The 26,286-nt window shown below is 42.1% G+C and overlaps 1 protein-coding gene across 2 annotated transcripts in view; it reads right to left on the bottom strand.

Annotated features, from left to right (window-relative positions):
* Positions 1 to 1,274: 1,274 nt before the first annotated feature.
* LOC146821411 (uncharacterized) overlaps positions 1,275 to 26,286 on the bottom strand; it is a 208,022-nt gene continuing 183,010 nt past the window's right edge. For both annotated transcript variants that reach the window (XM_085612354.1, XM_085612355.1), the window contains 3 exons: positions 25,744 to 25,849; positions 15,196 to 15,324; positions 1,275 to 1,717 (listed from right to left, as the gene is read on the bottom strand). In XM_085612354.1, the coding sequence (XP_085468480.1) occupies positions 1,664 to 1,717; positions 15,196 to 15,324; positions 25,744 to 25,849 (289 nt within the window). In that variant the 3' untranslated portion in view covers positions 1,275 to 1,663. The remainder of the gene's footprint in view (positions 1,718 to 15,195; positions 15,325 to 25,743; positions 25,850 to 26,286) is intronic.

Raw genomic sequence — 26,286 nt, 5'->3', positions numbered from 1 at the left:
GGCACTGACAGGTACCATTAAGATGTCACTATTTCGTTAATAAAAGAGACGCCACAACCTGGCTGTAATAAGGAAATTCAGGACAGACTTTTAAGCAGGGATTTGCAGACTCTTATGCATTAAATATGGGATTAAGTATCCCCTGCAGTACATTGTAATGATATTGTAAGTCACCAAGGATTACCATGAACGAGGAGCAAGGCCGAAGGTCAAGTTCCTTTATAAGGTTATGGAACTCCGAGGTGGCTTGCAATATCCTTATGTACAGCTGGAGGTACTTTATTCCTTATAATTTATGGACACACCATTACCTTTCCCACAAACCACTTAAATCCTTGGTGCGAAGCATAACTCTTTCATATGAAAACACGAAGAATAAAAACAGAATCCCTAGTGCAAAATTCTACACACCAAAAAAGCTGTTGGATATTTGCTGCAAAAAAATATAACTTTGATATGAGTTTGTTTTTTGTTTAAAAAGAAGTGCAGTACCTTGGAATCTGTAGAAAGATGCAGATCGAATCCAGCTTTTCTAAAAAGTGCAAAATACAAACATGCTGCCATAAATCTCCTTTCTGCATGCCAAAAAAGCAATGTTTCATTTTCCTTCTTTAAACAGCTGTTTCAGTTATGCTCCGTTATTACAGTTGAGTGTCTAGGTCATGACTATGTTTGTCACAAGTCTCCTATTATAAAGAAATTATAGACAGGTTTTTATCCAAAGATTCAGGATCCCATGCATTATAGCTGCATTATACAGTGCCAATAGAGTTAGAGGGATATAGTCTAGCAGCCCCTATAAAAGGTTAAAACCAAATACCACTAAATCTGGTTTGGTGCTGGCAGGTCCATATACTCGCTCTTTAATTTAAAAAAAAACCCTATATATATTTTATCGGAGCATGGTTTGATATATTTGAACTTGCATTAAAAAATACAGTTCACTGAATACACTTCTTAAATTTGGCGGGCACCCATAATTTTCTATACAAACGCTTAATTTGACTTAGATCTCCCCACATAATACCAAAGTTATCAAGTGAGTGGAGCTTTCATTTTACCGTGCCTGGAGAAGGGCAAAAATGATCTTTGAGCCTCTGCTGTCTGTGTGTAAGGAAAAAGCGACTGCAGTTTATAATGCAAACCACATCTTGCAATCCGCAAGAGGTGACAGACAAATCATTTCAGAACCATTTCTATTGCGGTTAAAAAAACCATTTTATGGCCCGTGCACACCCGCTATTGAAAAAACACGGACATACAACGATAATGAACTTATTTCACAATTTTTTAATTCAAGTAAAACAGAAAGTGGCAAATATTTGGACTTTACTGACAAATTGTTTGTAAATAATAGAGCAAAAAATACTGAAAACGGATATACAAATGTTTAACACTTAAGCCCTACCGCACACTGAACATTGGCACTTGTAATAATTCTTTAGGCATCGAGTCCCAGACATTGCTCCAAAAATTATTTCAAACCCATTGCTTGAAGCACCAATACTCATTTTCTGTGACTGCTAATGTTCTGTGACCTGGTGACTTGATCAGCACTGCCCGCTCTTGAAAGCTTTCTCTTTCTCACCAGCCTTGAATGCTTCTCTATTATAATCCTTGGATAAGTAAGGAAAATACCAGACTTCAAAATGAGGCACTGCAGTCAGGTACTGGTTTTCTTGGTCTTCTTATTGAGATCGGTTTTTAGTAGTTGTTCCTATGGAAATAAAAAACACCTTTTATAAACTCATATCTGATTGGGAGTTCTATCTACCTTACTTTGTCTTTCAGGCAATGGTCAGTGGTGGTTGGTGACCTTTAGAACTGATGCGGCAAAAATACGTTCATAGAAGGGCACACAACAGGCAAACAAAGGGAGCAAGTCCAAACCTTACCATCCCTGCCTTCTACCCCACCAACACATTATTATCTGTGGGAGGAGCCCTCCCTACAAGAAACTTTTAAACCAATGGGGTCGAATGATACCTTTCATGGTACAAATTTCCAAAGAAATGGGCTAAGGTGCTACACCTAGTTTTGAATGGGAAATCATGAAATATTCCATTACTTAAGCTACTAAATGATCTGCATATCAGGATTAAAGGGCTATCACGTCAATAATTGTCACTCAAATACAGGGTTAAGAATTTGGGAATTCACCAGTTGTGTCCCCAAACAGATACTTGCATTAAGTGCTCTTGTTTCCCAATAAATGCACAGATTTTTGGATTCACAATTAAGGTTGCCTGTTTCTAGAAAAATAGTTTTGTTTACCAAACTTAGTTTTTTGTTTTTGGTAGATAAATAAATGTTGTCCACAAATGTCATAGGCCGGTGGCAGGTGTATATACCACATGGACACAGAAAACCCGGTGTTTTCGATCATGGGCTTCATAATATCATAAAGAGGTATGCCCACAATGGAGGCATTCAGGTACATAGAAGGTGGTCAACTTACTGGTGTAAACATGTTGTGGTTTGCCTTTGTGCTCTTCTGGAGTGGACATTAGCCAGGCAGTTCAAAGTGGGCAATTCCTACTGGAACAGCACCAGGACAGATATATGTTTGGGTGTTTTCTAGAGTAACATAGTGAGCAAAAAACAATGGACTGTGTAATTACTATTGACTAGAATTAATTTAAGCGTTCAACCCATCACGTTTTTGTTTTTCTAACTTACTACTATTCACGCACAGAAACACCCACTGCTTGCGTAGTTTGTGATTATGCTACATGTTGTGACTATTTAGGGTGCACATCCACTGCTTGCATGGTTTGTGATTATGTTACATGTTGTGACTATTTAGGGTGGTGCTCAACACGTACTTCAAGTGGCGGCTCCTCCGCCAAGGCGGAGGAGCTTCACCCCACTGCTTTCTGCAGTGTAAATAAAGGAAAAATAAAATGATAATAATTCGTTGTTATAAACATTTGATTTGTTCCTGCTGTGGTATATTTGTGGGGCGGCGCTGCTCTGCTCTCAGAGCAGAGGGGAGTGGGAGTGGTAGGCACTCTGTAAGTGCGCAATGACTGTTTGGCCGGACCTCTCAGCCTGACCAAACAGTCACACGCACTTTGCATGTGTTCCACCCAGGCTGTGCTCCACCCAGGCTGCATTACAGCCTGGGTGGAGAACATGCCAAGGCTCCCACTTCCGAGCTGAGCGCCGAACCACTGGGGAGCCTGGATGCTTCCTATTCCAGCAGAGCGGAGGGACGACGCGGAGAGACAATGGAGAGACAAGACACGACGAGGAGGTAAGCTTTATTTTTTTTCTTTATCCCCCTTACGCCTACCCCCGCCCTCTGCCTCACCACCCCTGATCCGTACCAGCCGTCACTGCATACTTGATCAGTCCTTAACTCTCTGTGAAGTCATTCTTGTCTACCGCTACTGAATCTGCTGCGCTGCATCAGTTCTACAGGCTGTTTTGACAATGGTCGAAAAGGAGCCCCACCTAATCCCACTATCGCTTTCTTCACATTGGAAAAAGCATTAGTTCAGTGGGAGGACAGCAGCATTAATTAAAGGGTGGAAAGCAGCAGCAGAGCCAGGAAAACCATTTGCAGTAGTTGTTGAAACAGGGATAATTAGTGCCCATTTCTGTGACAGTTACGCATTGTAATAAATGATTTTGGCATGTGAACGAGAACTTAGGCAATCACTGCATCGTTTACCATTTCACCATTAAGACTCAAGAAGAGGCTTTGTGACTGTTGGTAACATTGTGCATTGAATATTAAGAACATTGACTAGTTTGTCACAGTTTACACTTTCTCTAGCCAAGATGTGTAGGGCAATACACAGGTTACGCCCAAAAAGTTAATCTCCAACACTGGATCAAAGATGTACACAAATCAACACGGGCGCAAGAAATAAGAACGCAGTTGACAAGAACTGATGGGAAACTACCAGAAGGCTTGGTTACTTGGAAAGAACTGGGAGAGACCTGGTGTGTCCACCTACATCGCACCACCCTGTACAAATAACATTGGGTCCCACAGAGACCATATGTACCTAGATAAGCACAATTTGCTACATAGTATTATATTGTTAAGAGCTATGTATATGAAATATTAGTTTGCTTGCCTACGTATAAGCCGAGCTATAGAGATGCAATTATGGAATGTTTGTTAAATGTTGATGTTACAAATGCGAAACTCAATAAATATTTAAACAATAACATTGAAATGGCCATTGTGAACATTGCATTGACCACAGAGTGAAGCACATGGGAATACAGTGGTGAATATTCTCACCACAGAACTTGTGCTTTGGGGATTGACTTCAGGAAAAACCTCTAGACACAATTACGGGTGATAAAGTGTGTGAGCCCCCGTGAGAGTCAATAAAAGGAAATTAAGGGCCGGATGTACCAACATTAGGAATACTGATTTCCTACTTGAGGTTATCTCCGAATCCCAATCAGAAAATCGGTATTCCTAATGTATGAAACTTTTTATTTCCAATTTGCGAATCCTAGATGGTTGTAAATCGACCTACCTCATGAATATTAATGAGGTGGGTCACTATTTGCGCACCTTTGGTACTTGCAGCCATCGCAGGGATGGTGGCCTGCTGGGGTCGGCAGAACACCATGTCAGTGATTACTTTTAAATAAAGCAATTATTTTCATTTGAAATGCTGCCTGTTTTCTTTAAAGGAAACCTCCCTTCCTACCCAGTGCCGTGAGACCCTTATGGGTGAGTAGTCGCGCTTAACAAACATGTGATTGATTGAGTTAAAAAAAGGAAATGAAATGTTTAAGTTTCATATTTTAAGAGCAGGCAGTCCGTTGAACCAATGTGAAAAGAACCAAAAGCCACTGAAATATGCCAGTTATAGTTTAGCCAATTAGCTACAACTTGCACCCACATCATGCACTGCTAATGACCTCATATATTACCTTGGGCACCTCGGTGTTCAATAGTAATTTTAACAATATTGAACTTTATGAAGAATGTATGTGGCTCCTAAATGAGATAGCCTTCATATAACATGGTCTCCAAGCTGACTTGAGCACTACCAAAAATGCATTCTTCCATGTTACTTCCTTGACAGAAGCAGGAGGCATCAGCTTAAAGGGTTAATGAGCCAGAGCATGCAGGACAATGTTCAGCTCCAACATGGATATGTTTTTCTAGTGGATGGTAAAAAGAAGGCTTTCAAATGCTACTACCAAAATTATTAAATGAGACTGAAAATGTTCTGTAAATGCCAGTAGCTGCCAGATGGATTGTACAAGTCAAATTGACCGAGTTGGACTATAAGGTCACAAAAACAAAATGTAATTGATGGTGAGTGTCAGAAATATTACTTCTTTCTGATCACAATAACAGAAGCACATCTAGTTGTTTTTGTATTGTGCCCTGGTCAAATTGTTTACCGCTGGTCGAACAAATAAAAGTTGTATGAAAAAAAGTGATTTCAGTGACTACAAGGCTTTAGGAACAATGCATTCCACTTTAGAGATTGAGAGGGGTAGTGAGCACCACTCTCTCCTCTTCGTCCCGTCACCAACTCCTTAGCAAAAGATTTTCCTTAAGACAAAGAGTGAAGAAGTTCTGGTTTGCATTAGTAGGCCCGAGCAGCAAATCTGCTTGGGCAAAATAAGAACTTCAGAATCAATGACACCAGAGAAAAGCAGTGCAGTCCATGTCTATGTCTCCAGTACAGGAGAACAGAGTACCACAAAAATAACTCACCCTTCCCCATCCATGGAACAAAAACATCTATTCGAGAGACATTTCATATTTTGCTTGTTATGTCCAGCTGCAGCAACCACTTGTGAGGTGCCAAGAACAACTGCTGAGCCTGTTCACCTTCTAGTTGAGGTGAGTTGCAGATAAGTGTCCTTCTGAATTACTTTACTCCATAGGTATACTAAAAACTAGTGAAGTTCTTTCAAAGGAGTATACCCTAGTTGTCTTAAAATATCACTTGGAATTGTTGAAAGACATGAGCACTCTGTGGCTCTTCATTGTCAAAAGGCTTGGAAACAAATAATTTAGGCGGGAAGCGGTATCCTATGGGAAACACGGCACATGTAATAAAAATCATTTTAAATAACACATTATCTGTGCTTTATTGGATCTTGAGGCCGGTCCTGGATATGGGAAAGTGATCCTGTTATAATAAGGTATGGGGTATCTGGTTCCTCTATTTGAGCTCCTATTTCTGTAAATCTGCAATTAGAATCCTGAGGTGTGAGGGTAATTTCTTGCTCCCAGTGACCCACCAGATGAAGTTATTCATTTCATATGGCTATGGGAGCGAACAAGGTAAAACAGGGCATGAGGTCAATATCCTTTACAATCACTGAGTGGTGGGTTAATCTCTTCTCTTAAAATGGGGCACCCCTTAATAAATATTGTTGATCTAATCAGGCAGAGAAAAAACTTTGCTTTTGTGCTAGGGTTGCTCCCATGAAATGGAATAACTCTGGAACTCAGATTTGAAAATATACACACTTGCAGCTACAATATGGGGAAACATTTCTGGACGATCAGATGAGCAATTGACTCCTGCAGTGATGAAACTAAAATGAGTGAGTCTTCGAGGAAAGGGATAGATGTGTACTTGTTGTTTGTAAAAAGGTCCCATCACTACTGAAATGACTACTGTTAATTCCTTTGGAGACACATCTAAACAGAACTGATAATGGAGACCTTCCAGCACAAAGCAGAGATATTTGCTGTGAGAAGTCTAGATTGGATGGTGTAAATAAACACCCTAAAGACCTAAAGCAGAATGCCAATTTCCTTCTTGTCCTGAAGATCCAGGATTTGTGCTAGCATCATCATCCTGAGATGATCTAGCAGGAAATGTTTTTCGAGCTGTACAGATCTGGATGTCTCCTGACTTGCTTTCCAGTGTGGAAATTCTGGAGAGGTAGTAGGTTCCTTTCTCCACTAATAGGACTTGCTCCATGATGTCAGAATGAATTAAGTCATTAGGAGAGAATTATATAGGACATAAGGAAGGGAAGTCAAAAATCAGTGGCTTACCACAGAAAGAAAAGATGATTTTTATGAGAATTGTTTCCAAACATTAAGTTGGTTTGAAATACTTGTCTCTGTAATTTCGCAAGCTCAGGCAGTGGACGGTTTTTAACAGGCTTTACAATTATAATTTGTGTTTTTGATTTAGTGCCACATATATGTCTGAGTTGAAAAAGTTGACTTGCAGATATTTCACCCTGGGGCAAACACCAATGCACTCTAGACCTGGATGTTTGTCCAGCGGTGATTGATACATTAAATTTTTTATTCACAGAGGGTATCCTCCCCATGCTTCCTCTTTCCCTCCTTGGGGACATGTGTTTTGCTACCTGCATCTGCCACACTTTGAATTATGTGATGCACTGCAAGCGGCGAAATCGGCAGGAAATGCACGGCGCAAAGGCTACATACCAGAAAAGATTTTCATATGTTCTGCAAAGTTGACAGGGAAAGCAGTTTGTCTCCACTGTATTGTCTCTTCTTCCAATAGGTAAGACTTTTCCCACTGGGTCTCTCGGTCTTTTTTTTCCCTCACAATGTAAGGATATTCCCTTTGTCATTTACTGATTCACAAGACTTGGGCTTTTGATTGGTCATGTGCACATTTGAAGGAGGAAGTCGGTGGGATCAGAATGGCTCTCCTAGCTGAGAAGTGCCTCTGTCATTTAGGGGAAGGCCAGGGCCTCCCTCCACTGATTGGGTTTCCCTAGGGCTGGGACTGGCTTGTGGAAGTCTCAGTCCTATCCCTTTTCTCTCCTGTGATAGTCCATTGACATATGCTCTCTGGGGCACTGGCCCCCTTTAAAAAGTGAACTCTGTCCAACTTAATAACATTCAGGTGGGTATAGCATCTATTCCTCATGGGTTTCTGCCACGGGTGTAGCCAGCTCTGCTATCCTTCTACCCCATCTCCAGCTGTATGGGGCTTCCTGTCCTGCATCTCCACCCTTTCGCCCAGCACCGCCAAGAAGGGTGAGTGTACCTGAGGGTCCTGTTTTATGTTGTATTGGTTATGGACATTGATTCCCTTTACTGCCAGGGTGGTCTGTCCCAAATTATATCAGATCACCTTCTAGACTCCAGAGACCACCACAGGTGATGGACATCATCCAGTGTCAAGTGGTATGGGTGACCCAGATTGACATACAACAAGCATTTTAGGAGTGTGAGATGGCACTTTAAGTTCTAACTGATTAGAAACTTCCTTTTCAGTGTTTCATAACAATAGAAAGGGGAGAGAGAGAGAGAGAGAGAGAGAGTTGACTTGTTTGCTAGAAATGATTTCTAAACTTTTGTCTATGATCCCACCTGTCTTCCACTTACTCACAACTTTATTTTTGGAAGGACAGTACAGGGTTCTACAAACATCAAATGATAGGTCTAGGACTTTATCCTGACCTTTGATGATGGTGAAGAAGTGGTTTTGTAAAGCGCACAAATACTCCTGGAGTGTCCTGTGGCTATCCTAGCAGCGAGAAATAAGAGGAGGGAGAAATTTAGGATGTAATAAAAAAAGTCTTCAGAAATTTCGTGATGGTGGTTATTTTGTGTGTGAAGATGAGGAGGGATGGAGTTCCTGTATTAGGTCCATAAAAAAACGACTCGATCTCCAACTCTGGAGTGGCAGATTCTGGGGACTGTCAGTAGAAGTGAAGAAGCTGAATGCAGAGAATGAGTAGGAATGCAGAGGTAAATTTTGTCCTGAAGGAAATTTGGGGCTAGTACCATAAACAGCTCTATGGCAGAGGCAAAGAGATTTGTCATGCCTCACATACGGCAGCCAGTGGAGTTCAATTCAAAGGTGGTAAGTGCAAGATTAGTGGGAGATGTTGAAGATAAGGCGCACAATGGCATTCTGGATCCTTTGAAGTTTGGAGATAAGATTCTGAGGGAGTCCAATAAGGAGAGAGTTGCCATAATCATGGTGGGATAATAGCATGGTTTGAACAACAGTCTTTCTTAGACTGGGGGGCAGAAAGTAAAGATCATTCTGGGAAGGTGCTTGTAGTAGAAGAAGGTGGCTAAGATGTGACTGATATGAAACGAGAAAGAAGTAGGAGGTTGAAAGATGACTTCCAGATTGAGGGTCTGGTCAGTGAGAGGAAGTGTGAGGCTCAGATTAGATTTTCACCTGTTTGGTGACCAGATGGAATGGGGACAGGCAAATAAGAGCCCTTTGGTTATGTAAGAATTACGTTTGAGCCATTTGGCAGTGACTAAGATGGCTACAGTGGAAACACAAAATCTGAATATGTCACTGCGATGAAAATTGTCACTTTCCAGTCTGAGACGAATCTGGGTATTGGGATGTTAACTGAATGATTTAATTAGACAAGGTAGAGAAGAGAAATACATGATACATAGTGCTGGGCTTAAGGATGAGCAAATGACTTTGAACTGTGATTGGTAAGAAGAAAGAGTGACAGACTAGCTCCAGTCAGTCACAAAGGTCAAAAATCAATTCAGGGCTGTATCAGGAATACTAATTGCTCAGAGCCAGCCAACCTTGACCTGGTTACAGGTGGTACTCACATTTTGAAACGGTAACTCACAATTTTTCCAAATCTTTAAGAACATTTTTCATTTGTATGTTCAGTGAGGATCATCAGAAATTATTTAAACACTTCTCAAATCTAGTAAGCACACATAGTCAACCTTGCCTTGCATTTTGACTATATTGCGGCTAAGGCAGTGTGTGATAAAACTTGATGCCTAGTGAGTCCATATATTTCTCTTCTTTCAGAGAGAGGTGTTAGCTGTGGATTATCTTTGCAAGTGCAGTTAAAACTATGCATTTGCTGGGGGTGCAGCCTTGCGGGACACAATGGTGGATATGCCGGCTGAAGCTCCTTGAAACATCCCAACCAGTCACAATTCTGATGATGAACAACACTGTTAGCTTCAGATAGCAAAAGGGTTCTACTTGGGGCCAGGGGGTCAATGATTCCCCCTTAGAATGCCATGTGTCACCTGTAACTCAGTGGAAGCAGGGTAGTAGGGATTTCACCCTGCTGTGATGTGCCAAAAGAGAGTATTTTGCCATGTAAAGCCAGCAGCCAGGCTGAAAAACAGGCATTGGGCTGAGAACACTCAAAGAAGCATTATTTATCCCTTATTTTATGTTAGATTGCTTAGATATTTATAATGATATTAATTCTAATTCACCTGATTTATCTGAGAAACTCATAAAATAAACTCTAATACATTATAAAATAGCAAACGTTTTGTGTGCACAAACACTGGAGTTCAAGGTGGACCTCTGCTATATCACCTGCAGATGTAAGATATTTTTTGACAGATCTGTCTGCCTCTCAACACCCTGCTTATACTGCATTGGGAGGTGTGAGAGACACCTGACAGTTTTTCTTTCCTCTAAAAATATCATACTTTCTTTAAAGTTTCAGAACATTTTTCGGACGTGACCCAAAGGCCCCCGGGTATATGACACTGCCTGCTGGAAGATCTCATAAAAATTGAAAAGACTATCAAGTAAAAAATTCTCCCCTTGAGGTACAATCAGAAGTACATCAATGAATTAAAACTCTCAAATTTCCAACTTCATTTAACACTTAGGGCCTCATTACGATGTTGGTCGGAAAGCATTCCGATGTTGGTCGGAAAGCATTCCGACCGACTCCTTGTCGGAAACGTTTTCAACCGACTCTGGTTCGGGGAGTCCGACCAACCAATTACGATGATTCCGAACACCGTTTGGTCGGAATCCCATTGACTTCCATGGGAGCCTGTGTTCCGATCAAAAACACAGGCTCCCACTGAAGAAAGGGGGTGGTTCCAGAAAACCTAGTACCCTGTGGCGGGCACCCCATGGAGCCTGCCACACTGTGCCTGGTTGCAAAGAGGGGTCCCATGGGTACCCCCACAGGCCACAACCAGAGGGCTCTGGGTGAAGGGGGGCCTGCTACGGGCCCCCAAATTCAGTTTCCGACAGCAGTTCCGTACCAGGCAAACTGATTCGGAAAGGCTGTCCGAATCCGACATCGTAATAAGGTGCCAGAAACGCGGGCCATAGAGCTGTACGATTTGGCTCTGATCAACTTGGAGTCTCCGAATGCTGGTTGAAACTGAGTTGGACTGATGTAATCGGTTGGGCGGAAATGTTTCCGAGTCGTTCAGAAACATGGCTTCTGACTCGGCTTAGGTTAATCTGAATGCCGTTCAGAGCCTTTCCGACAGACATCGTAATGAGGCCCTTGGTTTCTGAACCTCAATCCACCCAAAGCTCAATGACACACTAATCTCCAAAATATAAGATCTTTAATGTCACAATTTCCAAAATCACATCTGATATAAATGATAATTATTGCATCACAGTTGATCCAAACAACAAACTCTTTTTTGGTATATAGCAACAATTTAAAAACCATTCAGGTTATATTTAACAACAGTACGAAAACAGTATTTTATAAAACAGCAGATATTATAAAAACACATACTCAAAAATGGTTCAAGTGGGCTGCCTGGGGAGGTAGAAGCTTTGTGCTGGGAGCCACAAAGGCTTGGAATGCACTGATGCTGCACTTCAATGAGTTGTCCAACTTACTAGCATTCTGGAAAGCTCTGAAAACCTGGTAATTTAACACTGTGTTAGCCGCCTTGGTTTTACTTCCTTTCCTTCTGCTCTGCCATTAAAGTTAGCATCAAAACACACACGGGTAATCGAGCGCTCTAGAAAACTAATTAACATAACATAACATACATTGACATAACATAACTCACACTGAATCACAAAAAGAGAGCACACATAAGACAACCACATATGTCTTTATGAATACTAATCTGTTCTGGTCATTTCTATGGACATATGGTTTTCCAGATAACCATCATTTGTTCTTTCCAGATGCCTGTCAGATTTAGTTCCACTTGTGCGTCTAAATCATAAAAATTGAAAAGGACAACGGGGGTCTAGCTCCTAACCAGGGGAACTGGACACATTTGAAAAACACAGTCTGCTGGCTGCTCACCAAGTGCCCAAGAGATCCAATACTTCTGCAGAGAGAAACCTACTGGCGGTCTCCTCTACGTCTCCAGATGTCAAGCAATAAATAACATGCAGTCTGTGCTGGTGACAAAGATTGCTGAAGTTAGAGTGGGTGTGGCGCTGCTGAGGCAAGATCTACACAATGTGGTGGGCAGAGTGATGAAGGTGAAGGGGTCATGTATCTGAATTAGCGAGCCTCTCCAAGCCTTTAGAGGATCACAAAGAGGACTTTGGACAACATGCTAGAAGGAACAAACACTTGTCCATCCACCTATCCATCCATTCTTTTACTCTGCCATCCTATCACCTGTCCATCCACCTAGCCATTCACACTTCTCCATCCATCCATTCCTTTACTCTGCCATCCTTTTACCTGTTCATCCACCTATCCATTTGCTCATCCATCCTTTCACCTGACCATCCACCTATCCATTCACCCACTCATCCATCCCTTTACTGTGCCATTCTTTCACCTAGCCATCCACTTATTATTCACACATTCGTTCACCTACTTATTCGCCTACTCATTTATTCATACTTACTTCTTTTCACCCTACCATCCAATATTGCCTCTTTATTTCCCTATTCTATTACCCAGCTATCGTTTTCCTTGCCCCTGCTTGCTCTTGTATTGCTGCTCTATTCCAGCATTAATGATATACCAGAATGGCCAAAGGTTAAGGAGCTCCAGTAAGAGTTCCCAAGCTAGGGATCTACGTTCTGCATAAATCCCTGAAGAAGCCCCCCCACCCACATCGAGCCACTGCACCCCTGGAACAGAAAAAGCAGCTGTGGACAGAGCCCAGAACAGCATCCAGGGCAACACAGTAACATAGCAGGGATCAGAGTCAAGACCGGGGTGTGGTGAAAAAGTCCAGGAGATTTTCCCTGCTGGGTACCTGCGGACAGCCGCCCTGCTGTCCCATTACAACCTGTTCCCTCTCTGAGGAACGTCAACCTGAGCCTGAATACTTTACCTATGGCAGGGGTTCCCTGATGATGCGCCAGTTGCTCCCCTGCCCGCTTACGACTTGACAGAGTGGGGGATAAAGTGAATGAGGCAGCCATGTTTCCACTACCACACTCCTCAGCTACCAGCCTCACGTGGTGCTGAGCGGGCCCTTGGTGCCGTAAACCATTCTCAATCTCCCAGGAGCATTGAGGCAACCACGACAACAAGGGTGGAGAACATCTGACCCCTTTCAGAGCGCCCGGATCAGCAAGTTGTCGGGTAAGTGGAAAAGCGGGAGGGGTGTAGGCTCAAGAGGTGAGCCTGATGCTGCCCTCCTCCATCTTTGAGACTGATGCATCTTGAATGAAGGATCCAACAGTGTTCCCTATGGTGATCCTGAGACTCATCTATAGTCGGGCTAGTTTATCAGGGCTGTCTCTCCTGCCACTAATAGTATTGGCTGCCTGTTCCGCCTGTTTGCGCTGCCCAAGTCTCTCTGCATCAAAGCCATCAAGCGGCGCACCGCAGACTGGCCAGTCCCCACTACCCCAGCCTCTCACCCACAGCATCGTAGTCCTGCAAACCAATGACTAGCTCGCCTACATATACAAACTGTCCTTTGCCAGCTATGAAGCTTTCATACCCTACAGTGCCGAGCTATCCCTCTTCCCATAGCTCGCGCCCAGTACGCGCTCAAGAACAGTCCCGGGGTCCAGCCCATCACCATCACTTCCGCCCTCCACCACCCGGCCTTCTACTCCTATGGCCAGTTCTAGTTTGGGGATCCCACCAGGCCCAAGAATACCACCCAAGAGAGCAACAGCACCCTGAAGGCCTGGCTAAATGATCACCACAAGAACCACAGCAATGGCGAGAAGATCATGCTCTGTAAATATGTAATATATATTCGTCCAACCCTAATCGCGTCAACTTTTGTTAATATGTAATCTTGAGTGAATTTGCAACTTGTATATCTGTAACTCTAACCACGCACGGGTAACTGTAGTAGACATATGTATCGTCACTTACTATCATTCTTTTTGAGTTTAGAGTTTATCTGTTACGTATCTTTTATGTAATTAATGTACTCTGAAGTAATGTAACTGGTTCTATTGCAAAGCGCTCTGACACCTTCGTTTAAAGTATGCACTATATAAAAACGCATAAATAATGATGAGCCATTGTTTGTCGAGTTGAGACCGAAGAGGCCAGTAAAGGACCCCAACCATGCTGTAGCTGCCAGCCGTGGCTCCTCCGCTATGGAGGAGGATCATCCCCCCCGCCAGCACTTTTAAAAGTGTGAAAAATAAAACAATAATAAAACGGTTTTAAAGACCCGTTTTTTTATTGTTTTATTTTTCCTTGTGCCCAGGCTTGGGGAAGGGGCCAGGGCAGTGGCGGCTCACATAGGGCGTGCTGTGGGCTGGGGAGGGTGGGGGGTAGTAAACTCGGACATACGGCGGTACGGAGGAATGTAATAATTACTTTCCTCCATTCCGTCGTATATCCGAGTTTACTACACCCCCCCACCCTGCCCATCCACCACCCGCAGTACGCCCTATGCGAGCTGTCAATGGTTCAGGGTGGTGACAGGGTTGGTGGGGAGTGCTGGCCACTGCCTTCAATGGGCATGTGGGTTCAACCGGCAGCCTCAGGCCAGCCAAACCTACATGCGCACTGGCTCTCTCCAACCCCAGTTGCATTGCAGGGGGTGGAGAGAGCAGGCACAGGCTCCAAGTCTGTCCCGGAGTGCAAATCATAGGCGCTCAGGCCAATCCTGTAGCTGCTCTCATGATGAGAGCAGCTTCAGGATTGGCCGCAGGGCAGGCTGGGAACCTGTGCCCACCTGGCAGTGGAAAGGAGAAGTCAGCAGAAGAGAGCAACGCGATCATGGAGGGCGCAGGTACATTCTTTTTAATTGTTTTTCAATTTGTCTCCATGGTCCCCCATTGCCCCCCTCCCTGACCCCGTCCACCTCTTTTCCCCGGCATGAGACACTCCTGGTATCTGCTACAGCGAGGTGTTCACAACACCCCTGCCTGGCAAAATCCCCAGATTGTGCCTGAAGGTGCCCCATAACAACACATGAAACTGTCTTTGCATGGATTCTGTGCTGTTTTTAACAGTCATTTGCAATTTGTAGCTTACATGTTTTAAAGTAACATAATGGCAAACTAAAATTAAACAAAGTGCTTGTTTTGTGATAAAGCAAGAGAACAAAAGTAATTGTTTGGTGGTATTTACCTGTGCCAATAGTTGACTTTCAAACTTCTTGCAAACAGACTGAAGTTCTTCAATTGTTTTGTCTTTCCTTCTTAACTGTACAATTGCATCTTCTAGATTTTCTGTGAGCGTCTTGCAATTCATACATACCTATTAAAAAACAGATGGGTTAAAAATAAATTCTGGTTATGGTTATACTTGATCCTATTTTAAAACAAGAACCAATCCTTGAACAATGTTGTGACTACAGTTTGAAAAAATGCAGAAGTTTAATTCTTATATCTTCTTCCACTAAATTTGATCTTATTTCATTTGCATTGAATTTAATTTACAGGGTACCCTCATACTTCCTGGATGTCCTGGGGCGGGGGAAAGGAGATGGACAGAAGGAACACATTATCTGACAAAGGCAATGTCTTCCACTTTTTTTCAGATAGAAATATAATTGTGTCATTCGCATTCCGCAATTTTTCAATCACAATTGAAAAGTAGCCCCCACCCATATGGCAAAGAAGGCACTTTTGGTAAAGCCTTACTCCCTGATCCGGTGAGTTAGGTAGGGTCAATCCTTTTCAAACTTTTTATTTCAGATCTCCCTGGAGACATAGGAGCATCACATTCATATCAATTGAAACTAGGTTATTATTTGGTTAAATAAAGTGCTGAGGCAAACATGAGTTAGATAAACGCCAATGTGACAGCAAGAGTAGCCACATGCTTTATACGAGTATGTAAAATCTTAACAAACCTAGCCACAGTTGCTCCAGAAGAGATAAGGTAAAGTATTTTGGGAAATAAAAGTTAATCCTTCCCGAAATGTGTCTTATTGAACCATTGGAAAAAGTAAATTGGCAGCATTCCTTAAACAACGAGGCAAATGAAGCAGATGAATGACAGATAATGTCAGGTCGTTACAATAATACTTTCTAGCAAATGAACACAAAAAACATATCTTCAGTTCAATAGCCCAAATTAATTCATTTGTTTTACTCCCTATTTTTATTTATATTATATTGAGACCAATGGCTTCAAACTACATAACAAAAGATTGTCTAGGGAATCACAATGACCTTTACCAAGAAAATCAGCCCAATTATTGAAAAATAGAACTTATTCGACATTGCAAACTCTTCAAGCACCTTATGCAAGAGGATGACATAGTTCAGACTAAAGAACTCAACCCAGTCCAAAGAAATGATCACTCCGCCATAGCGGAATTGAGGTCATAATAAATCCTTTGGACAAGGAAAAGATCTACAGACAGGGGTGTTGTTTTATGTGATTATTTCTACTAACCACTGTCAATTTTTAATATTTATTTTAATTGAACTGCTGCTAGATATTAAATACGCTAACTAGAAACTGTCAAAGAAATAAGGAAAGGCCTATGTGAGGGCGATGCCATCGTAAATTGATTATTGTAAATATTCCTATTATAATGAATAGCTGCTAGTTTTAGAAATGTGGATTTGTGTAAACTTTGATATTTTAAAAGGAAAATGCATAACATTTATTTTTAACTGTTTTGAATTATTCCTCGATCAATTTGTACTGTGAAAATTACTTGCAATTTTATGCATTTACTAATTGCGAATAAAGTTATTTGATAGATTGAGTCATACTAACCCTATCTATAGTTCTTGAAACTTTACAACAAAAATAGCAGTTGTGGATCTGTTAGGTTAAAATCCTGATACCCTGTTTGCATTACACACCAAATAAGCAGGTACTTTTTTTTTATCATTTCCTCCCCCAAAACCTTTTTAGGGATAAGCGTGCCGTATGAACCCACTCAGCTATAACAGATAAACATCCATAAATCACCACTTTACCACTGCACCCTGAGTACAGACCGTCTAAAGCCTATAGAAATTAGGCTGGAATGCCAACTCTTTGCAGAGTTTCCTAAAGAAAGACTGAGAAAATAGAAAGAGGAAAGCGTCTCCAAACCTCCACAATGCATAATTTCACTATAAATCTGATATCTGGGTGTTGCCCATTTCACAATAATTTCATATCAGTCTGTCTCAAACTCCTGACCCATAATTATCTGGTCAACAGTGGTAATTACTCACTTGATATCCTTATAAACTCTGTATTGGGACGGAAAAGTCCTCTACATGGTAAAGACGTGTTCAACTGCCTGGAGTGCCCAACTGGACTGTAGTCCGGATCACTAATACTGATTTTGGTTGTCATATGCGAAACACAAATCATGTGTGTGCACCATGACATGGTCTCACAGATTGCGGTCTTGTTGGACCTGGAAGGGCATGCTTAGCGCTACCCTCATAGTGGTGGAATGCTACCTCCTTCACCAGGAGTTAAGCATCACAAGTGCGGAGGTGGCAGCATACTGTGTAGAGATAAGTAGTTGTGAACCAGACCTTTTCACCCTGTGTCACTGGAGTGAAGACTACAGGCTCACTTACCTTTTTAGACATTCCGCTGCTGTGTGCTCAACTCACCCTTGGCTAACATCAGATAGATGTGGAGTGCTGCACAGCACAGAAGTACAGTCTGCGTTAATTGTACATTTTCCTGGGGAGGATACAATACAAGGATAGAGCAGTACTGTGCAGTCGATGTGTGGTTAGTACATGTGCTGGATGTATGTATTGCTGAGAGGAATGAATTACATGAGAGACGGAGTGCTGTACAGTGTGTGCGCAGTGGCCCCTTATGTTGGATGTATATGTGCTTGTGTGAAGTACAATACATGAAGGGTGAAGAGATTTGCAGCGCTCACATAGTGAGTATGTATGCTGGCAGTGCGTGTGTTTGAAAATAAGCTCACCTCCTTTGAATATAGGAAAGCTTTAGTACTGAACCATGAACGCATATTGAATGTGTATATTGAATACACGTGTACAGGCACATGTACAATGCATGGAGGTACTGGAGCTGAACAGAAAGTGTGCTCTGAATCTACATTGAGTAAATGTGCCTGCAAGGGTCAAATATATGAAGGACCCTGGGTTCCATTTTGGGAAACCCAGGCCTGCCTGGTGAAGACATGAGGAGGCGAGGAATCCCCCCAGACAGACTTGTGGATTGCGGCATTCATGTGAGCTGGCTAGGGACACACTGAAGAAAAGGAGCAGAATCCCTCTACATTTCGAAAGACTGCTCTTTGATTCAATGATAAATCACAAGGAAGGGACCTGGACACATTTCCGGAAGGGGGTTGGGGCTGATAAGGGAATTATAAAGAGTTAGGTGGGGTTCTGGGATTAACCCTTTAATGCACATATCACTGTGGCTGACATCCAGGTCTGAACTCTGGTCACTCCCATAAATTATGTTGAGGACAATCAGCTTCAGAGCCATGCCTGCTGTGACAGACATCTTTCATAAAGGAAGATGAAAAGGAGAAGAGCCCCCTTCAAAAGAAGCAGAACCTTACATAAAACTTCAAAGACTCAGACCCTAAATTACATTTGGTGTCTAGTAAAGAACTATAAAGGGGAGATTGAGCCCCCAAAAATGTGTCATCTACCAAGCAGCCTGACAGGCTGTGTGAGAAGGGGAAGCTCTAGAAGACTTCTGCCTGTGACCAAGACTGGGAGCAAAGGCCTGGTAGTGTCCCTATTGAGTGAGGAGGCATCACCCCAGACACCAAAAGCACCTGCTCTAAAGCCTGGAGCACCATTGCCTGCCTGCTTGCAAAGACCAGTGTGCCCTGTCAGGGAGACGAGCGATGAAGGGAGCGAGGTCTAGTGGGGAGCACAGCACGAGCATTCAGGTTGAGGTGTGAGGCTGTGCACCAATCTGGCCTTTGTCTGTGTGCACTATCTGCTCTGAGAACCTTGTATGCCAGGTGAGGGCAGCATTGTTCTGAGCTGTATCGGAAGTATTGGACGGGAAGCACCAACACAGCTCTGACCCGATATGCCACAGGGGGTCACCGGTGAACTGAGTTTGGGCCATGTGCACAGGACCTGTGTCTTCCGAGATTGGCGACCCCGTTTGCCAGGAGAGACCATCAGAGTGAGGGAAATTGCCTAAGGAAAGGAGGGACTGCGAGTACCACTCACCTAGACCGAAGGAGAACTGCTGTGAACAGCAGGATGAGCCCACACCCCATGATCTACACCTGACGCAGTCCTCAAGGTTCACAGAGACACCACAAAGGACACCGCTAGTTTGCATTCCCTGATGTGGCTACCAGTGAACGCGGAATAACCCTGAACACGTTACACGAAGGAGGGAGGTACAGGGATTTGCCAGACAACTACTAGAGCCCGACCTCAAAGGAGATTGTATTGTTGCTTCCGAATGCCATATTCCCTTAGCATGTGTACAATTAGAAATAAAATACAACTTTTCTAATAAAAGCAAGTATTTGACTGCACATTGATTTGTTTGTAGCATTTGCAATTTGAGTTATGAGTCGTGTTCACCGACCTGTATCTACATCCCTACCCAAGGGAGCCTTGACTGCCCGACCCCAGCTACCACTGAGAGTCAAATGTAGAAGGGGTACTTGGCCCAGTTGCTCAGGACCCACGGTAGGCCGGGTCCAGGACATCAGGAGTAAAAGGCATCAACCACCACGGTTAGGCCCAGTAGCCAATATGTGCCCTGTGACCCTCTGAAAGGGGTTCTGAAGTTCTGAAGTTATGCTATCTTTAAGGTTTGTTTAACTAACGGGGTTGTGGTTTACCCACACATTTTCCCCATCACGTTTGTCCTTTCACCTCTATCTCCCTTTTTCACTTCCCTTGCCTTGAAATAGAAATTATTTTCTCCCCTTTTAAATACTGCACAGGTACCATAGAATTAGGTGCTACGGTTAATTAACAGCATTTTATGACGAATCACAACAGTCCATTCTCTCGCTGTTTATATGTGACTGAACTAGTGGGGAAACAATCAAATGCCTTCTCGAAATCAATTCTAAATATAGTCAAGGGCATTGACTCTTGGTGCCAAATTACTGCTGCAGTGCACTGTTCCAGGTGTGTGTGCCGGGTGCATTGTGGGACAGTGAGCAGTATCCCAGCAAATGCAATATTCCCTGGGAAAGTGCAAACTGGTACCTGCACTAGGAACAGTACATCATCACATCAGTGAAGGCTTGAAACATCTCTTTGTGGCAAACAGTCAGTGCGCCTCTTGACAGCCTCCTTGCCTGTGCATCCACGATTGCGCAATTGGAAAAAAGGCAGGGCGCAAAGGATTTATTTGCATGGGGCCACACCCAGATGTAAATGAGATACTCTTGAGAGTGCAACTGAGTGATTTGTTTAGAGAAGGGGCAGTTCAAGGATCTGCCACCCCCAGGGCACTTTCAATATTACGTCCCCTGAAGTACAATGCTTATTGTATTGATCAATAATAATGATTTTGAATGTTTGTCTTCCACCTGTAAGAAATCTATGCTAGTTGATATTTTCTAAGACCACGCAGTATCACAACCAAACAGTCAATACAATCTTCAGAATTGTTTTTTCGAATCAACACTTAAAATAAAAATAGTGTGAAATCACTTCCTTTTAACATGATTCTTTACTTACATGGGAACAATGAAATATCAACTTCCATAGTAGGATCTGGGATACATTTGTTTGGGCAAACAAAACTGAAAAGTACTCAAAAGCAAGCAAGCACACAATATCTAGTAGAAAAATTTGTGTGGCATTGAAAAGCTTTGTATAAAGCTAGTTTTTTAAATTATCGTCTTAAACAGTCTAATGTTATGGGCTGGACTAGGCCTCTCTTTGAACTCTCAAGATGTTATTTAAATATATATAAGCCTTGTCAAGATTAGCTCTGCATTACTGTTTGTCGATTTTAATTTGGCTACATTACTCCCCTGCTTCTTCTTAATGAGATAATCTTTTAAGACAATAAATCCTTCAAAGCAACCACCAAATGATTGATTGTGCACTAAATGGCTAGTCCCATATTAACTCCATCTCCCACATTAGATTTTTAGATGAAGAGTTCTTGTCTGTTGCATGACCCCTTTTCAGAAAGATTTACTAGAATCCCAAAGCATACAAATACCTATGAGATCTCTTTTGGCAGCCATAACAATGAAAAACAAGTTTTAACATCCTGAATACCCTCAGGTCATATGTTCTTCAAAGTCCCAAAAGGCACCCCTACAACTGTGTTTCATGACTTTGATTTAAAGTCAGCAAAACAATTTAATGATGTGCTATACCTTGAGCCTGAGCTGTACCCATATGAATATTAACTAATGTAGAAAACATGTAACCGAACTACAGTGTGGTTGATGCCTGTGAAATTACAAGGGAAAGCCAAGAGAAGCCAAGCTACTCATTCGCCAAATGTCCTTAAGATCCAGCAGTTGCCTCATCTGTTTTTTACACCACCCCAAGTTTGATCCAGTGAGACGTTTCCAAGAGTAGCTGCTTGAGATTTAACATTGATTTGGTCTGGTCACATTCAAGAGGATGATTAGCATTGCCACCTAAAATACATGACACTAGAATTGTAATTGAATAAGGTTGCTTGAAACTTCACAATGGACACAGCCTCATCATCATTTGACCCAGAACACTCTAAAAGAAATGAAAGAACTTTTTGTCTGAACTAGTGAAGGAGGCCATGAATGCAGGGCCATCTCAATAATCCCCGTCTTGAAAGTAGATGAGAACAAAATATTGAACACATAAGTATAAACATGGAAACTTTCAATCTGTTCTGATACCCAACTCTGTTCATACAGCTTTACGTCTTTTGTTCCCAAGTGAGACTACTGGACAAAGACCACACTGCATACAAAAAGCTTAATATGCTCTAAAATCTTTGCTCTTTAACTTTTGTTCAGTAAACCCTTAACATTCTAGGGACATACTTTTAGTTGCTGTGCTATGTCACTGGTGAGAATTGGATTCTTTTCTACTCTCCTGCTGTTACTCACCATCTCTTTTTTATAAAGGTGACTCTCCAATGGCAAAACAAAGGAGATCCTTTGCCTTGGGAAAGCCTAGGCACTTGACTTGACTTTTTTTTAACACAATCTTTATTGCATTTTATCAAGACTACAGAAAGGAATACATTTGACAATAGCATGTGCACGTTTCAGGCAAGAGACTAGATTGTGTGTCGGAATTAAGTCTTATTAAGGGTAGAGGCATCCACTAGTGTGGGAGACAAAAAACACATACTGTTACCACAATTAATGTAATGGTGTATGTAACAAATAACCAACAGGCTGATAACTATGACAAAAATTAAGAAAGTCCCACCTCGGGAAAGATACACAGCAATGCAATTGTAATATGAAACCCCCCTCCTTTCCCCAACTGTCATCATATAACTGTATCACACGGTTGTGCGTTGCTTGGAACAGGGATATTGGCATGTGGGTGAAACGCACATAAAGGACAACACAGATCGTATGAGGTGGATGTCATGTTAGGGGAGAGACACCCCACACAAACTGAAAAGCTGAAAAAAAATTAAGCCTGTCAAAGAAAAGAAGAGTAGTTGCTGCACACAGTTTTTTCAAAAGCAGAATATTCTGATCACAAAAGCTTGAAATACTCATCCATTTTAGTATTTGTGCAGAGGATAAAGATGGCTCTTTGCTTTTCACCTTCAAAATGCCCCTTCCAAGAGGAAAGGCCTGTGTAAGTCGATCAATAATGTAACTTCTGGGATCCTACTGTTCAACCTCTACTTCCAGAATTAAAAGCCTCCTCATTCTGTTAGGCAAACCCTAATTCTTTTCACGCATAGATTTGCTCTATATTGTATTTCTAGGACGTTTCTGTAATCTCCTCATTCTTTCCAATGGCTTAAGCTAAGATTAACAACACCATAATTAAATTCCGCCTTCTTTCTGTGGCCAAGTATCTTCACTGAAAGAGCTTGGATAGCAAGACTGTCAAACAGTGCTTGAATTGTAAGAAACAAATAGGCACCTGGCCCCAAAATAGTTTTAGGAGGGGCAACTGTTGCACACTGGCAGGAAGAGTCTCAAGCTAAAAACCTTTTTGCTGTGCACAACATGTGAAAACACCAGCACAAATTAAGCATTGCTTTTTCCACTTGCGCTGTTATCAGTAGATAGTTATGTTAATTGGGGCCTGATTTAGATCTTGGCGGATGGGTTACTCCATCACAACGGTGACATATAAATCCCATTATATCCTATGGGATTTATAATTTTGGCAGACGGGATATCTGTCATCGTTGTGACGGAGTAACGCGGCCGCCCAGATCTAAATCAGGCCCTTAGTCTATTGTATTGTTAGTGGAACAGCTGGGAAATTCAATTATTGTACATTGTAGCTGATGATCACTCTCTGGAAGGTCCTAGATCCCAAACATAAGAATTAAAAAAAAAAAAATCATGACCCTTCACAAATGAATCAACGATAACAGAAAAGCTACGATCTTGAGAGCTTGTAAATTGCCATGGAATATTGCCACTTATGGCACAATTAATTTTTTTGATAATCAATTTTATAGGTTTTGCAAAACAGGAGAAATCAGCAATAATCAAATGCAGTATTTCACAGCAACTGTTGGACGTCATCATGTTACATAAACATAAAATGCACCTGAGATACATAGTTTTGTGAATTGCTCACACAGCTCATATTCCTAAAGTGAGGTTCTTACTCTATTTGCCCCAGTCATTTGCCCCAGACTTTACGGTGTTTTGTGGGGCACCACCTAGCATCATACATAGGTTTCTCTTGTGCTGCGCACCAGTCCACCCCCCGGCGCCATTTCGTTATAGTGGGTGGGGCAGGGTTTATCCAGTTGGCAGCAATGTCCCTCTTGGCCCCTATCATAGCTGTTTTCAGAATGTCGAATCTAGATCCGTCTAAGCCATCCGTGATTCCCAGGAGCACGTTTAGTGGAGTATGTGGGACCTCCCATCCCAGGACCTCTGCCAGTTCCCTCTCTATGGATTCCCAGTATCGTGCGATGATGGGGCAGGTCCATACCTTGTGAAAGAAATCTGCTTTGTCTTGCGTGCAACGTGCACATGATCCAGTTGGCTTTTATGGCACAATTTAACATACAAAAACCCAAATTTATCAGTAAAGAAAGAAGCAATTTCCAGCACAAATATATTTGCATAGTGGAAATACTAAAATATTACCCGAGAAGGGCTGCAATGTCACTCATCTGGCAGTGATTTTGTTTCAAAGAAAAAAAAGTTGTCATTTATGTATATGAAGCAGAACAGCATTGATCCAGATGTGCTAGGAGCTTTCTTCCATTGCATGGGGTTCATTGATGGCCCAGATGGCTGGCCGGTTTTGGAAACACAAGCGTCTGAAGGCCATCCTAAATAGGGTGGATCTTCAGATGTTCTTACATTGGTAGTACTGTTGTGATTGGGCTGTCAACAGGTTGTTTCCAATTGAGGAGCCTCGAGACTCTGCTATCAGAGACAAAACTGTTCTCCGGCCTTTAAAAGAGGCATAGGAACTGTGAATGAGGCAGAAGGGGGCATCTGCTGATATATGAAATTAAAATAGGTACTTGTAAAGCGCACAGCTACTCCAGTGTCCCGGCACTGAAAGGACCACCGAAGACAGGCACCCGAGCCCGTAGCCAGAAAAAAAAAAAGAGAGGTTTTTAGCTGTCTCCTGAAAGTAAGCAGATCCTGGGCCTGCCTAAGGGGTAGAGGCAGACAGTTCCATGAGCGGGCAGCCAGCACTTGAAAGGAGTGACCGCCCACACGAGAGCGGGCAAACTTAGGAATGGACATCAGAGACTGCACGGAGGACCTCAAGGCTCTTTGAGACGCATAATGCTGTATCCTCCTCCTAAGATATATGGCGCCCGTACCATGAAAAGCTTCTGTTACAACCTGAAAGATTATCCAACCCCAAGTATTGTTTAATGCATATTTGGGCCTAAATTAGAAACAAAGATTGCCATTTGAATATTTACAAAGACAGGGCTTTTTCTATTTTTCTGGAGTAGAAGAAAATAGATGCTTACTGACAACTGCAAGAAAAAAGTGCATCACTTTAGTACAACTTGAGAGAAAATGTAATGTCATACAAGTGCAGGATAAGCGCAGGATAAAAATATTTGTACAGACAAAATTGAAGGAAATGCATAAAACTCCACAATCTACACAGAAGCCGCCACAATAAGGAATTTTAGCAAGGCCTTGATTGCATCATTAAAAAAGCTATGCACACCCTTACTGAGAAGTCTTTCCTGCTCACACACAAGCTGGGGACATGGTTGATTAAGGGTTGTTTTACTTAGTAAGACCACTACGGGAATAACCGAGGGGTGTGTGCTAGGAACTCCCTCATTTAAGTGTCACTTATTCCAGTGAATCCAAAGTGAGAACTACTGTCTATCATCAATAAATAAGCCTGCTTACAGAGATTCAATATTATGGCGTGAGGGACCTCCTTCACTGTTCATTAGAGTAGTCTAGGTCACATATTTGTGAATCAACGATCCAGCATTAAGTGACCCACCCATATGATGATTTGCTAAAGGATGGTTTTGATCACTTGGGCTTTGTCCACAGATGAGAAGAACCACAACATCAAAGAGATTCTACACATAAAATATCACCATGAGTACATGTATTAGAACACTCACCCGCTTGTAGATTTCTTCTCTTTTTAATTTAATTCTTAATAATTGTGCTTCATCAGATAATTGGTTTAATTCTTTTCTTAGTGCTTCTAGCTGGTGTTGATGTTCCCTGTATAAAACATAGTGAGAACAAAATAAAGGCCTTTTACATAGGATGGACAGGCTTGATAAGTTATAGATGAGGTTAATAGGGTCCATACTACGGACACTAATACCGAACAGACAAGGTAGCATATAAAGCATCAAGTGCAGGCAATATATTAACCTAGATATGTTAATGTTTGAGGTGTTCTAATTACTTTACAATCTCAAAATCCACAACATGTATGTGCCTGAACAGTATGGCTATAATTAATGATCAAAAGAATGGAGGAGTGATATTTACAAATACTGGGAGACATGGCAACTTAGAGGCTAATATTCTGAACGCATTTTGCAGCAAGCAAAAAAGGTGTACATATATTTGATCTCATTGTTGCTTACTGAAATGTGAATGGAAACACAGAAGCCCTTTCATCCTTCATATGGATGCCCACAAATTAATAC

This window comes from Triturus cristatus, chromosome 6 (assembly GCF_964204655.1).
Source record: "Triturus cristatus chromosome 6, aTriCri1.1, whole genome shotgun sequence".
Taxonomy (NCBI): Eukaryota; Metazoa; Chordata; class Amphibia; order Caudata; family Salamandridae; genus Triturus; species Triturus cristatus.
This window is presented reverse-complemented; position numbering and strand designations above follow the sequence as displayed.